Source organism: Eumetopias jubatus, unplaced genomic scaffold (assembly GCF_037043125.1).
Source record: "Eumetopias jubatus isolate StellerSeaLion01/CBP00866 unplaced genomic scaffold, mEumJub1_p1.0 scaffold_16, whole genome shotgun sequence".
Lineage (NCBI taxonomy): Eukaryota > Metazoa > Chordata > Mammalia > Carnivora > Otariidae > Eumetopias > Eumetopias jubatus.
The window spans coordinates 2574744-2591029 of NW_028274822.1; the positions used below are offsets into that span (position 1 = coordinate 2574744).

Below are 16286 nucleotides of genomic sequence, written 5' to 3' on the forward strand. Positions count from 1 at the left end.
AAAAAAATCCAGTACCTGTACCGACGAATGCATTTCTTGCACGTAAATGTTGACAGGAGCGTTTAGAAGAGACCGGAGAACCCCGGCCATGCCCTCGAGGCTCAGACTCACATTCCCTCACGAGCAACAGCGCCCAGGGGAGCGCGGCACATGGAGCGACGGACAGGCCGCCGCGTTGCACTTGGACGACAAAGAGAAAGCCGACAGGACAGCAGGACTCACTCACAGGGACTGAGCCTCCCGGCTGCCAGCACCACCTCGTGAGAGGCTAAGGAGCAGCCTGATGGGCCTCGCGCCTCGGCTCCTCGAGGGATCCCCCCCCGTCCACCCCCGTCCACGCGCCAAAGGATCAGCGGAGGCACCGGAGAGCTCAGGGGGGGGGCGTTTGCCGTTACATTGCTGAGGAGACGTTTTTATGGCCGCCGATCGCCGTTCTGGGGAAACAGGACGGCCTGTGCGTTCTCCAGTGGACCAGACCCCCGCTACCTCGACATCACAAGAACTCTACCCGGGTTTTAGGCTGGCTGTGTGTGCAAAGGCAGCTCCTCCCCTCAGCTCCCGAGAATGCTTCTTTCATCACAAAAGTGGGTTAAAGACAGTCGGGAACGTTCGAGAGGTAACGCTCACGAGGGCCAATCACGCAGGTGACAGAACAGGAATGAGGCTTGTAGCCTATAGGGACGGCGTGCCTGTCGGTGACCCGTATCCTGACTTTTTAAGTTCGAAGCTCTTCAGATAGACCTTGCGAGGGCTAGTTTTCATTGTCTGGACTTCACGGAGGCAAAGAAAAATACCATTCAAGTTCTGCTCTGTTAAAAAATTCTGAACTTGAAATTAATTCATATGCCAAAACTATTATATAGTAAATATTTTAAAAGAAAAAAATTAATCACACTTCCTAACTTCATTTTTTATTTATTGTTATTCCAAAGCAGATATGCTATGATGAGATATTTCTAAAAATACAGTTATCTATTCTCAAAACCCTGGTTATGCAGGAGGCTAGAAATCTCGTCAGAAGACATTTATCAACCAGTAAAATATAAAGATCAACCTGTACTCCACCAAAGGTTCAAGTGAAATTATGTCTTTACAAAACCTCATATTTTCAAGGAATGTTTTGCAAAGAAGCAGCTTTTATAATTAGGAAGTAAATAAAAATAACATATTAATGTCTTGTGTTTGCCTGCTAATAGTTAATAAATTGAGAAAACTCACAAATGAATCACTGAGAGGTCTTTTTTTCTTTTTCTTTGACGAAAATAAAAGTAGGCTTTAGATTCACCTGGTAAGGCCTTACATAAACAGGCGGTTCACCAACACAGTTCACTGAACTATGCTTTCTGTACAGTTAGAAATTAAATAAACCCCTTTTAGAGACTTGTCCTGAGAGATGACATTTAATGCTACAACCAAAATAAATAACCTAGCAAGAACAAAATTTTCTAAATTCCAATAATTTCAACTTTGGAGATATCTGTTCACCAAAATTGATCAACATCTCTAAAATATTTTAATACAAAATTATAAAAGAAAAGTGCATTAAAAGCAGAATCTTTAAAACTCTGGCACAATTACAATTATTCGGAATATATGGACTACAGCCAGCTACACACTGACATTCAAGGAAAACCTCAGGATATATAAGTCCAGTATCACAAGAATACGTCAAATAAGGCTTTTTTTTTTTCTTAAAAAAATATACAATACACAAAGCAGTTTGAAAAAAAAAGTAATATTATTTAACAGTTTTCTGACTTAAATATTTTCACATAACAAAAGTTTTTATATCATCATCAATATTACTTATGTACATACGCCAAAAAGTGAACAACAAAAATCAAAAGATGCCCTTTGAAAAAATAACAGTGAAAATGTCTCTTTCTTCACGAATCTGAAATGAGCTCCTCTCTTAATATACAAAGTCCACACAATATTTATAATAAAGCTGCTCTCTTCTGAAACCAGGGAGGTCATGAGACAAAATAAAGGCAATTATTTTTCAGGAAAAAAACAAAAGCAAAACAACCCCACCTTTAGGTTACAATGAAAAAGATACCCATTTACTACGATAAGGAATACAATACTGATCTGAAGTGCTCGTGGGGAGGTCAGAACTCTGATGCGCTCTCTCTCTGTAATCGGGACGAATGCTTCTATTTACAAAATATACTGTTCAGCCACACAGAGGCCCATATATCTGTCTATGTACATATGTATTTATATATAGAACATATAAATAATTCTGAAGGAGAAACTCACATGAAGTAAAGAATTTTCCGTCTTTGGAATGCTGTAGGAGCAACGCATACTCTGCCCCGGCTCGGGGTGGGATTTGGTTTGGGACATGTTCCATGTGGCACCATTGATGATAGTAAAGAGTTCCCTGAAATAAATAACACACCTGCCTATGCATGAAGAGAGGAACACGGGGCTTGTTCGGGGTGTCACCTCTAACCTACGAACACGCCGCTTCGTGGCTGGGCGGGCGGGGGGTGGGGGGGGGAACGGGGCCACGGTTCCTTTACTCCGAGGACACAGCTCTGCTCTCACCGGCTTGCCCCGCACGCCTTGTGCTTTCTGCAACCGTCTAACCCACGGACCCCAAGGTGGACTCGGGAAGCCGTGCGGCCCCGCCCCCCACCCTGTGAGGACGCCTTCGTCCTCGTTTGGGCCCCCCTCCCCCCGTTATGCCCCGATGCTGCATTCTTGTAGCTAACGGTTCGAGAATCGCAATGCAGAGAGAGTGGTCCAGCCATCTCTCCAGGTAGTCCAGTAACTTATGGTAGACTAAAGAGTCAATTTCTAATTTCAAAATGCACAGAGAAAGAAAATGGAAAACACTTCCCTGTGCGTTCTAACATTTTTCTGAACTTCATGCACCGATTTTATGTTTCACGAGCTATGCTTCTGACAACGGAAAGCACGAAGGAAAACCTCCTCCTTCGTCCGCGCTGACCTCTGTCTCTAACACGAGGAGGCCACACTCCGCGACCGGCAGGCCCCGCTGACGACTTCGCGCGACGCACCGGCCGCGGCCTGGAGCAGGGCCTGAGCTCGGGGACTGCGGGCAAAAGGGACGCCGGCGCGGCCGCCCCGCCCGCGGGTGTTTCCCGTCAGTCTCTGAGGACAACGGTTCTGGAGACAAGTCTGCAGCGAAAAGCGCCAGCGTGCTGACACTTCAACACCTGACGCCTCGAAGCCCAGTCCCCGCGCTGCTCCGTTCTCCCCTCCCGCGGCCGCGTCAGAACACGTGGGCCAGGGCCTGCCACTCGCTCGCCGACTCGGGCACCACCTCCTCCAGGCGCAGGCTGCGGCTCAGCTCCTCGGCGCCGGGCTCCGGCTGGGCCGCGGGCTCCGGCGCGCTGCCTGCGGACGGGCGACAGAGCGGGCAGAGCTCAGACACTCGGCGGCCCCCGGGCTCACGGGGAGGGAAGGACATCGGGGCACGGGCCGCTAGAAACGGACTTGCTCTCCACCCCTGAGGAGAAAGACTAGCTTGAGGGGCAGGGCAGCCGCTGCGGCCGCCCCCGTTTCTGCAGTGAACAGACGCAGCCCTTCGGGCCCGAGCGCTCCGTCCAGAGGCCGCCGAGGAGCGCTCCGTCCAGAGGCCGCCGAGGAGCGCTCCGTCCAGAGGCCGCCGAGGAGCGCTCCGTCCAGAGGCCGCCGAGGAGCGCTCGACCCCGAGGGCGGGCAGCCCGGGCACACGGGCCGCCGGCGGACGGCCAAGCGAGCAGCGGCGGCAGCAGCAGCAGCCGTGAGCGCCGGGGGCGGCCGCGGGGCAGGCCCGACCCGCTCCAGGCCCCGGCCCCGCACGCGCCCACCCGGCCCTCCCTCGGGAAGGCCGCGCCGCCCCGCGGCCGGGAGGGGGACGCGTCCGGCCGCGCGGAGCCCACACGCCCGCCCCGCGGCCGCCCGTCTTACCGGCGTAGCTGTGCGCGCGCTTCATGTGGAGCTTCATGTTGCTCTTCTGGGTGAAGCCCATGATGCAGTAGTCACACTTGTAGGGCCTCTCGCCCGTGTGCTTCTTCATGTGCACCTGCAGGGCGCTCTTCTGGTTGAAGGCCTTCTCACACAGAGTGCAGCGGAACGGCCGCTCTCCTGAGGGCAGACGGCGCCGCGTCAGCGCCCGGCCAGCACCGCCCGCGGCCAAGCGCGCGCCAGGAGGGGCCCCGGCCCCCAGCGGCCCCCGGCGGCCTGCCGCCCCGCAGCTCTAGCAGCCCTGCCCCATGCTGCGGCTCGAACACGACGCTAATCAAAAGCTACTCAAACTCCTAAAAGCATCCAGCACACGTGGTCTAAACGAGGCGTTCCGAACACATTTGGGGCAGTAAAGCAAAATGACGCTAAGTTCATGAGAATGTCAAATCCACTTAATTACTTTACCCAGTATTTTTTTAAAATGTCATTTTAACTGCTTTGACGTTAACACAGAAACTGAAAGATGGGAGGGACGTTGGCACGCTGACCCCTGCTGGAAGCCCGGCTCGGCCTGAGCCCGCAGTCCTGCCCCCTCGTTGTCCCTGACTCTGCCCCACACGCTCGTCCACTGCCAGGCCCCCAGGGGCACAAGCCCTTCCCCTGGGCCCAGAAGGTTCTTTCCCGTCGGCGCGGCTGCCTCGTGGTCAGGCGTCCACCCCCTTTCCCTGCGTGGCCTCCCTGGACCACGTGTCCGCATGAACCCCACGTGGTTGCTCCAGTAGCACCTGCTTGGCATCCTCCCCAGGTGTCAGCCTCCATCACTCCAAGTATGTCCCTCCCACCCAGGGGCCAAGACACGGGAGGGCTTACCACCGCCCCCCATGCCAGCCAGGGCCCTAGAGCAGCCCGAAGCTCTCCGGCTCTAATCCCCGGGACCGGGCATGGGAGGACGTCACACGCCCGAAGGACAAGGATGTCACAGAGGTGGTTGTGACACGAGTCAGGTGACTCGGGCTGAGTCACAAGGAGACTACCCTGGCGGGCCCACACACACCCCTTCAAAGCAGCAGAAGGGGAGCAGCAGGGACCAGAGGCTGCACAGGGGCCATGGCTGGTCTGAAGGCGCCGTGCACACTGCGGGGGGGGGGGGGGCACCCAGCCAGCAGAGGCAGGGCCCACAGCGATATGCCCTCAGCGGGTTTCTCCCAACCCTCGGAAGCACCTAGCTCGTGCTAACAGGCAAACGGTAGTCTCCATCCCTTAAAACCATGGTTTTGAGTAAATACAGCATCATGTCTGTCTTTCCCTCAAAAGCTGTTCGCTGAACACCTGGTCGTGCCAGGTCTGCGTCGACAAGCAGGGACATCACTGAGAACACCGGAGCCCGAGGGCCGGGGAAGGACGCTGATGGGGAGCACCTGCTGACAGTACAAGTAGGTCTGTGGGCCAGCCAGGGGCACCGGGGGGCACAGAGGCCTCCTGGGGAGGGGTGTCCAAGCTGACCCCAGCAGGCAAATCAAAGGCGGCCAGGCCAAGGGTGACGGGCCGGGCAGAGGGGACCAGCAGAGAGGACGCTCAGGGAGCAGAGTCGGGACTCCAGGTGGCAAGATGTGTGGGTCCCCGAGGCTTCCCGCGGCCGGGTGCCGCAGGACAAGGGTGTGCATCAGTGGGTGAGACGGCTTACAGGACACCAGGGTCCCACCTGCCCGTGCTCAGAGGGGAACGGGAGGGTCCCCATCTGCCAGACTCCCAGGGCTTCTGTCGGGCTCTGTGCGAACACGGGGCTGCCCGCCAGAGCGGGAGGCAGGTCCCGCCGTCGGTCCCGAAAGGACAGGCCTCAGCAAACAGGGCCCGGGACGGTGGTGTTTCCGCGTGAGCCACAGCAGGGCGGCAGGGGCGGAGGGTGCAAGTGAGTTGTCAGGGAGATGGGCCAAGAGGCAGGGAGATGGGGGTTTGTGTCTTGGTGTTGTTGGTTTTTCCTGAGACAACAGGCCTGAGCAGGTTTAGGAGGTGACGGGAAGTCAGCAAAGAACAGCCTGAAGAAGTAAGAGGAGGAGAGAGAATGGCGTCCCCCGCAGTAGGAGGACAGGGAGCCCGGAGGTGGGGGCGGGGGGGCCCCGATGCAGGCAAGGTCCCCAGAGGCCACGGCAGCCCTTAACAGTTCTACTCCCCACGGTCGCCAAGGAAACCACAAAATCTCTTACTTGAAAAGTCAGCGTGACGAACTGATGAAAAATGAAGGAAAGAACAGAATATGCGAACCTAGCTTTACAAATAACGGCTTATGTTGTAAATGAATATTTACACGTTGAGTCTCATTTTCTCTCCAGCTTCCAGAACCCTGACCTGGAAGCGTGCGGCTCGCGGTTACCTGTGTGGATGCGGCTGTGCCGCTCCAGCTGGCTTGGCTTGGCGAACGCCTTTTCACAGGTGTCACATTTAAACACTCTTGGCTTCTGGGAGCTTAACGAAGGGCCAGCTTGATGCGTCTGCATGTGCTCCTATTACAGACCACACACAGAAGGGAAGAAATACTTAAGATCCCGGGGGGACTCTCCAGACCTGCAACACGACCGCGGGGGCCCATGTGAGCAGCAAGGACGACTGGAGGCCGATCTGGGATGAGCGCCCTCGGGGACTCAGTGGGGGTGGGGGGCGACCCCCGGACGCCCCCCAGGTACCAGCTGTGCGGCTCCGCGGGGCCTCTGCCCTCCCTCTGCCGATGACCTGGACAGTTTTTAGGATCACTGGTCACTATGTGGTAGGCTGCTCCTCGACTGAGAACTGTCTGAAGTGTTTCTCATGACTAGACTGGGGCTGTGGGATGGGTGAAGGTCACGTGCAGGTGCCAGAAAACACGGCAGAGGGAGAGACGAGGCACACAAACGAGCTGTGGGTCTGAAGGGCAGACATGCGGGTTCACCGTGCAGCAGAAGGCGGGATCCATGGCGGGCTAACTAGTGGTCAGATGAGGCCGCGGCTGCTAACGAGGAGCGCTGGCCGGCAGTCGCGGGGCCGGGTCCCCGCCCCCCCACCGCGGCATGTCACCCGACCGCGGCCCTGCAAATCACTTCCCAAAGCCCTTCCTCCTCCTCTCCCCTACCACGTGCATGTCCCAGCGTTTACGCAGCCCCTCTCCTGGCATGCGAACCCCATTCTCAAGGTGGGTGCGGAGCCAGGAGCCGAGGGGCCCCTGTTCCCCTGCAGAAAGCCGTGCCAAGTGCGGGCCCCCAGGGAGAGGGGCGACCCTGCTTCCCCACGGTCCGGCCACTAGGTGCTGGCAGATTTTTTACTATTTGCTGCTCTGCTCGGTAGGAAATGGTATCTCATTGTCATTTTAAGTCCCACTAGACATGGATTCAGAACTGCACTCGCATATAACCCAGCGGATCTGATAAAACTAAAATCCCACTGACCTTTCCCTCCAAAAAATGGGAAAATTTGTTACTCTTTCTGTGAGCGAGATTCATGGCTTCTACTGAATCACAGACTCCACCGAGTGTCTCTCACCCCCGGGGACTGGTGGCCAGAGCACAGCAGAGCGTACCTTGAGGTGCGTGGCGCGCTTGAAGGCCTTCCTGCACACGGGACACACGTGGATGCGCTCCCGGCCGTGCACCTCCTTGCTGTGGTGAAGCAGCATGGCGGCCGATGCAAAGGTGCGGCCACACTCCAAGCACTGGTGCATCCGGCCCTCCTTCTCGGGCGGCCCGCCCTGGGCCAGGCTGGCCGACACGTCAGCTACCTGCAGCGGGTCGGAAATCTCGGACTTTACTCAGTGGCTGCAGTTTGTAAATGGACAGACGACAGGATGATAGACACACGCCGACGCAAGTACACGCGGCCCCCAGCGCGGCGCCTGTCATCCCAGGAAACGGCCACGGATCAGACCAGCCCGCTCTTGGACTCCGAGCAGAGCTTAGCGAACAGAACGGTGTTCCGTGCACGCAACCGTCCAGGGGCAAACTGCCCTGGCTGCTCCCTCCCTGTGACTCATCTGATAAACAGTATCGGGGTACAGTACCCAGGGTGCTGAGAACGATACCCAGCACACGGCACGCACTCAGTATGTGCTGTTAACGGTAGCAGTTTTAGCGTAGACAAGTATAAAGGCTACTGCTCCCAAAATGCCCTACTGCTTTGGCTCAAGAGCTCTCTCAGCAAACTGCAGGATAAATAACACTTTGCGGAAGGTATGTTAGCTCCTGAGTGGATTAAAGCACTGCCCGAAACTCTGAATCACAACCAATGAGGTTTTCAAATCATTTTAATGGGATGCCATTAACACCCCGAAAACAAATAAAGCAGGAGTTTATTACCCAGCTTTTATAAATAAGAGTTTAGTTTTGCAGATAAAAACTTGTATATGACAACTTAGTGAAAGAAAATTTTAAGTAATTATAATGAAAATTGATGGGATTTGTCAACATCTTTATTCTAGTTTATCAAGTACTTTTTCATAATTTTCTAATATATAGAAATGGATAAAATTTAAAGAAAAAGACTTAACAACAAAAGATTTCTATAAGGTGCTCTCAGATCATTCATCTGTGCTATAATAAAAAAAAGAACGGAATGGAAAAAGGATAAAACAAGCGATCAGAAGCGCCCAGATGATGCAGTCTTGTCACCCGCCACAAAGGAGGTATCTCCCTGTGACATTTCTGTCAGGGGTCTGTGCGTGCGAAGCAAAGAAACAACGGAAAGACACTACGTGTTCAGGTCAGTGCATAAACCTGTTTCTTGTGAGTCAAAGGAAGCCTGAAAGCCCCTGGAATCGAAGAGGCTCGGGCTGCACTAAACCTGCAGACACGGAGCACAGGATGAGAGCCGGCCACGCACAGCCACGCGCACTGACTCGACAGGGGCCGGAGCTAGCCGGGCGGCGAGTGTCCTCCGTGGGCACACGTGGGCCTCCCCGGGAGCCACGCTATCGCGAGCCATGAGCGCTGCGCCCACGCGTCCGCCGGCACGCTCCGAGTCCTGCCCGAGACACAAACTCACCTCCATCTGGATGAGCTCCGGTTGGGGAAACTCCCCGTGCTGACCGTGTCTAATTTCTTTATAAGAAAGGAGTCTTGTCCCACTGAAAGACCAGTAAGTAATTGTCCTGAAACTCATTTGCTCAAACTGCATAAAATGTAATGCTGCTCAGAGCCAGTGGTTATTTATTATCTGTACTTTACCTCTAACTCTGAAAAGTTTGAAGGAAAGAGATTTTATTAGTCTTCTATATTTAGAACTATCATTTACTAAATGTCTTAGACCCTCAAAACATACATTTTAAGGGAAAAACTATCAAATGACAAATAGTCCACGCACACACACGTGTGTATACAAAAAAGGTACAACCAGACCTAAAAGAATCGGCAAAGGTATTACAAGAAAACCCTTGAAAAGAACTAAGTGTCCACGTGAAGTCCGATCTGTAGGCGAATAGGAGATTTAATAAATTTACAACTAGCCTCACACATGACTAGTTTCTACATCTTATTTTGTGGCACAAAAACCTGGCCCCAGCAAACCACAAATCATGCAATGAGGGAGTCAGTACCCACCGTTCCACACAGGCTGTCCCCCAGGCCCTGCGCGGCTCAGCCCAGGCTCTTCACTCCCATTCAGCTAGAGATGGCCCCCAGGAGCGGTCCCCCAGCCCCCCCCACCAAACCCTCTGGGACCAGCCCCTCTCAATCCACATTCCTTACAACCCGCGACTGAGTGTGAACGCAGGTGCGTGGCGTACCTGGTAGGCGATTTCCTCACACGCCGCGGCGGAGGGCTGGGGGGTGTGGCTCACTAGGATGACCTGCGGAGAACCTGCTCCCCCTTGGCCCGACAGCGAGGGATCCGCGAGTAAGGCTGGGAACTGCTGACCCTAGTAAAGACGGGCTAGTTTAGAAGTTGTGACGATATCAAATCCAGTAGTAACGTACGAGATCTCTTACGGTGCAGCTACTGGGGACCACACGTGGGCAGGTCCTCAGAAAAGTTCACCACAGAAGCAGCACATGACCCAGAACTCCACTCCCACGTGTGTGCTCGAGAGAAATGAAACCCTCACCTCCTTGAGCGCTCGCGCACAAATGTTCACAGCAGCCAAAAAGGCGGAAACCCCAGTATCAGGTAGCTGGTGAGTGGATGCGCAAAATGAGGTGTATCTGAGTGGCGGAATACGATTCAGCCAAAAGAAGGACTGGAGTGTGTGGCACGGGCCAGGCCACGGATGAGCCTCGAAAACAGGATGCTGAGTGAGGGAGACCAGCCACACAGGACCACGTGTTGTGGGATTCCACTGATGTGAAATGCTCAGAACAAGTGCGTCTACAGAGACAGTAGACTGGTGGTTGTCGGGGGCCTGGGGCTTGGTGGGGGGGGGGCGCACGGGGAGTGACTGCTAACCGCTAATGGTACCACATTTCTTTCTGGGGTGATGGAACGTTCCAAAAGTAGATGTGGTCATGGGTGCTCAACTCTGTAAATATACTAAAGACCATTAAATTCTACTTCAAATAAATGGGTGAACACTACAGTATATATGGTGCATCTCAACAGCGCTGTAAATATAAAGAATGCTTATTCGTTTACAAATGCACACAAACTGCTCTGAGTCCTACCACCACTCCAGCACCTCTCACACTGACCGTGGATCTGGGACAGAAAGAGAGAATGGTGGGGCGGGGTGGGGTGGGGCGTGCAGCAGGGCGTCTGGCTGGGCTGGCCCAACCACAGGCTCCAAATGGGAAGCCACACAAACCTGTACACCTGCCAAATCAACGCTGATTCTCACACACGTTACGTGTGATCAGAACACACAAGGATTTGAAGAGCCGCCATCAACAGAGGGGCACGGAGTCAGCAAGAGCACTTTGGTCACGGCACCCCTGGCCGAAGATGAGGGGTGTTCTCTGGGGCAAGCCCAGCTCCCACGGGGCAGATAAAGACTGGAGCAGGCAAAGGACGATGAGAAGGCATTGAAAGAATTTCAGGTCTACTTCTCATGGGAAAGACACTTCCTCAGGCAGACACGGACACAGAGACAATGGGGGTAGGACATGGGGCAGAATATAAATTTACAAGGAGAGCATCATGGATTCTAGAGAAAAGGAGCTTCTTAAATTGATTTGGATTCTCTGCTTTTCATATGCACCTTTAAGAAAAGTGAAATGATATTTTAGGTGTCTCCATTTATCGAAGTTTTTTACACGAACGTGGCATATTTTGGCAAGGTCCTATGCGTACCAATAAAGCTTGCCACCCCACTTACACCAGAAGTTAGTTGAATATCGCTGCTTTCAAGTACCAGTCACATCTGACTCCTATCACTCGTCTGCCACTGGCTCTGCCACCCCTCTTACCAGACCACCCAATTTGGGAAAATGGTATCAGTCAAAATTAATAAATTCACATTTCCTAATTTTACGAATCAAAGACAAATACCACTGCTAGCCAGAAATTCCAATTTTTGTAAGAACCAGTGTTGGCTCAATAAACTCATATATTCTCAAATGAAAGCTAAGGTCTTTGAGACTCTGCACGGATACAGGTTAATCAAGGGGAAATGACACATTATAGCCCTGAGGACTAGATTAGCAACTGCCAGGGGGAAGGGGCAGTGGGTGGCCACATGAGGGACACCTGTGGGATGGAAGGTTCTGGGTCTTGACTATAACAACAACCATACCTGGCCGTGATATCATACCTAGAGTTTTGCATGATGCTACCATCCGCAGAAGCTGGGTAAACAGTACACAAGGTCTGTCTGTATCATTTCTTAAGACGGACTATGAATCAACAATTAACTCAAAATAAAAAGTTTTAATTTAAGGGGCGCCTGGGTGGCTCAGTTGGTTAAGCGGCTGCCTTTGGCTCAGGTCGTGATCCTGGGGTCCTGGGATCGAGCCCCGCGTCGGGCTCCCTGCTCAGTAGAGAGCCTGCTTCTCCCTCTCTGCCTGCCTCTCTGCTTACTTGTGCTCTCTCTCTATCTCTCTGTCAAATAAATAAAGTAAAATAAAAAAGTTTTAATTTAAAAAAACTCCCAATACAATGTAATTTTGTAGCTTATTAGTGTTTCAATCGCTAATATTAAGTATTCTTAATGCATACACCTGTTTTAAAAATCAGTGTCTAGTAAAATGAATGCTCAACAATGAGCCACACCCAAGGAAGTGGTGACCTGAATCTGCTAAGATGATACCATCTGAAAGTCCTTTATCTTCGGTTTGATGATTACTTGTAGTGTATTTATTTCTTGGCTATGTTTTGGTTTATACCAAGGTGGAAGTTACAGGAATTTTCACTCCCGAGTGCACGTGGGGCAGGGGAGCCGGGCCCCGGGTGCTCACTAGCAGAGTCCAGCCCCACCCACAGCTGCTGAATCACACTTGCAAGGTGAGCCTGGAGATTCTGATGTGCAGCCAAGTTTGGGAAATGCTGCTCAAACATCACTAAGGCTTGCCACCCTGATAGACGAGACTTGGTGTGACAGCCAACCTAACTCCCTACCACGCCCCTGAAAGTCAGCCTCATTCAGTGTTTCCCTGTTCCACCATCTCATCAGGGATCTGCTCTCAGCAGTCATCATTGCCATGCCCTACACAACTCAACATGCCCGCCTGAACATAATACACACCGTGCTGCAGCAAGAACATCCAGGCAGGCCCACGGCACTCACAGGAAGGAAGCAGGGAGGCTTCGGCAGCCCAGGCTAGGACACCTCCAGGCACTACAACGCACGACTGTTAGAGCGGAACCCCTGCTCCATCGCACCCACCACTTCCGTTGAAGCATACAGTCACACTCTGACTTCTTATCAAGACCCAAAACCACACTTCCATATCTAACGACCAAGGTTTGAGTGTTTTGTACCGGGTCAATTATCTGTATTCTAATAAAGTAAATAACAAACAAAAAACCCACCAAACCGGGAATGCAAGCTGGTGCAACCACTCTGGAAAACAGTGTGTATGTTCCTCAAAAAGTTGGAAATAGAGCTGCCATACGATCCAGCAATTGCACTACTGAGTATTTACCCCAAAGATACAAATGTAGGGATCCGAAGGGGTACGTGCACCCCGATGTTTATAGCAGCAATGTCCACAATAGCCAAACTGTGGAAAGAGCCAAGATGTCCATCGACAGATGAGTGGATAAAGAAGATGTGGTATATATACACAATGGAATATTGTGCAGCCATCAAAAGGAATGAGATCTTGCCATTTGCAATGACGTGGATGGATCTGGAGGGTGTTAGGCTGAGTGAAATAAGTCAATCAGAGAAAGACATGTATCATATGACCTCAGTGATATGAGGAATTCTTAATCTCAGGAAACAAACTGAGGGTTGCTGGAGTGGTGGGGGGTGGGAGGGATGGGGTGGCTGGGTGATAGACCTTGGGGAGGGTCTGTGCTATGGTGAGCGCTGTGAATTGTGCAAGACTGTTGAATCACAGATCTGTACCTCTGAAACAAATAATACATTATATGTTAAGAAAAAAAAAGAAGACAGCAGGAGGGGAAGAATGAAGGGGGGGAAATTGGAGGGGGAGACGAACCATTAGAGACTATGGACTCTGAGAAACAAACTGAGGGTTCTAGAGGGGAGGGGGTGTGGGGATGGGTTAGCCTGGTGATGGGTATTAAAGAGGGCACGTTCTGCATGGAGCACTGGGTGTTATACGCAAACAATGAATCATAAAACACTACATCAAAAACTAATGATGTGATGTATGGTGATTAACATAACAATAAAAAATTAAAAAAAAAAAAAACACCAAACCTACAAGAATTCATATAAAATAGAATTCATTTCAGGAACGAATCAGTTACTTATTTTTGTTTTCAGAACAAGAACTGAAAAATCACTTTGCTTTCTTGAAAATTCTTTTTCAGATTTTATTTATTAGAGAGAGCGCACACACACACACAAGCAGAGGGAGAGGGAGAAGCAGACCTCTCGCTGAGCGGGGAGCCTGATGCGGGGCTCGATTCCAGGACCCTGAGATCAGGACCTGAGCCGAAGGCAGACGCTTAACTGACTGAGCCTCCCAGGTGCCCCCCTGAATAGATTTTTAAGTGAATGCTTGCATTTCCTTACAAAATCGTCAGATGTAGTAGGCCTGATCCCCACCCCTGCCACCAATAGTCCAAAATTTGGAAAGAAAAACTCATCTCAGGTTTGTAGTTGAAGAAGAAATCTTTATGACCCACCAATTTTCCTTTCAATAATTTCCCTAGTAAAGCAACCACAAAGTTACATTTTAATGCAGGTACATCACTGTAATTTAACTTTTACTTCAACAGAGTGTATTTTTAAATAAACTAATTCTTCTGTGGTGCATCAAAATGATCATTTACCCCACATAACAGTCTTCTCTAGTTGGGCTATTTGCAAGTTTAAAATTACGATTACTTGTGGACATACATAAATGTCTTCTTTCCAAACATTCTGCTGTTACAGACTCAACTGTGACCCTTGGGTTCAAGCCACCTAACACCACTATGTGAGTAAACTACTGAAGATCACACCCCTTTATGCTTTTACCACCATTTTCTCTTGTGGAATTTATAAAGAAACAAAAACATAGAAAAAATGGTACACAATGTATACTATTTTCATGTCTTTTTAACACTTAAAATTCACAGGTTCGCACTCTTGGGCTCCTTCAGTGGCTCTCGGGAGGCCCCGGTTTTCCACATGCTGAGTGAGTTTCAGAGCAGACATGTGGGATCAGCTGCCGCCTTTGCCCGTGGCCCTTGCTCGTTGCTCTCACTTCACTTCCTCACTAAATTCAAGGAGAGCACACGTTGTGAACTATGTTAAGGGATTATTAAACCCTTCGATATTTGTGCCTCTTAGTGACTAACTCTCATCTGTATTGAACAATTATTTCTAGAATGTTTAATTTCTCACAAGCACCTTTGATCTCCAGCTCAAATTTTTATGGTCATAAACAATCCTAATAATTTACATATTTATAAGCATTTCCATATATGTTCATTAACTTTTGACAACAGAATGATGGTTTTATTTTTGCAATAATTCATTACATTTAGAAAAATATCACTCATAAAGCTAAGACAGGTTTGATCTGGTTTTTTCAAATTTTCAGAGTATTAGATCATTGTGAGCTCAATTCAAGTCTGGCGGCTAACAAAAAGGATTCCAATAAAACTACAGAAATTCTAATGGAAATTTTTAATACCACTGTTTTATACAATGTATGCTAATTAATCAATTTGGGATTAAGTTTTTGATTGGGCAATTTGGGGAAAGTAAGCCAGAGAGTATAGATAAGCAAGGTAACCCACAGACGTGCAGGAGGGAGCTGCTGTCTATCCGGACCAACTTCAGTGCCGCCACCCCCCCCCCACCCGCTGCTCTCAAACCCGGCCAGGCTGGACATCAGCGCTGGGGCAGGAGAGAGAGAGGGCGGCTGACGAGGAGAACTGCCTGCCATGGCCTGCCGTGGCCTGACATGGCCCTGGGACACAGAGCTGGGGTGGGGGGGCACACAGCCGGAGCGGGGGGCGTGGGGAGATTGGCAATCTGTGCTGGGTGTGACCCAGGAGGAAGGGACGGGGGCCAGCAAGCAGACAGCAGAGACTCCTCCAGGCCACGTCTGTAAAGAAACGTGGCCTTGGTGCTGTAAGCAGCAGGGACCACGGAAGAGTTTTAGCCATAGGAGCAGCGCAGACGTGTGCATAGGTGTGCCAAGCAGTATCACCGAGTGGGGGGGCGGGGCTGCCGATGGAGCCACGGTGGGGCCAGAACCCGCGCCCGCCACTGCACTCACCCTGCACGTGGGCCTTACATCATCATAGCGCTGCTGCCGTCAGGATCAACACTTCATTCCCATGCCCTCTGAGATCCTTCTCAGGCAGCAGCTCCCTTCTCAGCCCCGACCCCTGCACCCTGCCTGGGGGGCTTCCATGAGCCTGAGCCTGCCTGGGGGCACGTCGGGGGCCCAGCAACCACCCAGTGCACCGAGGAAACACATCCCCAGCAAATATTTACAGACTTTAAAAATGGACCCTAGCAAATACTGAGAACTCTTCGTTGAACTTTCACTGCAATTATAATGATCATTAATTCTCAAAGTGACAGAATTTAACAAACAGAAAACAAACCCATAATCACAGAAATAAATGCCTCTGGCTTTTTCTGATCAAACCTGACCCCACCCTGCAAGGCATTAAATTTCATTAAATTTTGTATCTTAAAGAATTCTTACGTCATGACTACTTCTTTACTGTAGTTACAAGTCTACAGTAAGGAGCCACCCCGGACCCTGAGTGTGGATGGATCTACACCGCAGGACAGGGGCCACGTCCCGCATACGGCTGCACCCTGCCGGTGCCCATCAGCG

At 51.3% G+C, this 16286-nt stretch overlaps 1 protein-coding gene across 11 annotated transcripts in view; it reads right to left on the reverse strand.

Moving 5' to 3' along the window:
- Positions 1 to 895: 895 nt before the first annotated feature.
- ZNF236 (zinc finger protein 236) overlaps positions 896 to 16286 on the reverse strand; it is a 107017-nt gene continuing 91626 nt past the window's right edge. For 7 of the 11 annotated variants that reach the window (XM_088019546.1, XM_028102869.2, XM_028102868.2 and 4 more), the window contains 5 exons: positions 9665 to 9796; positions 7469 to 7666; positions 6293 to 6422; positions 3925 to 4101; positions 896 to 3369 (listed from right to left, as the gene is read on the reverse strand). In XM_088019546.1, coding sequence (XP_087875672.1) covers positions 3245 to 3369; positions 3925 to 4101; positions 6293 to 6422; positions 7469 to 7666; positions 9665 to 9796 — 762 coding nt within the window. In that variant the 3' untranslated portion in view covers positions 896 to 3244. Of the gene's footprint in view, positions 3482 to 3924; positions 4102 to 6292; positions 6423 to 7468; positions 7704 to 9664; positions 9797 to 16286 lie in introns of those variants that run through there. The other 4 variants (XM_088019540.1, XM_088019545.1, XM_088019543.1 and 1 more) reach the window with 4 other exon arrangements.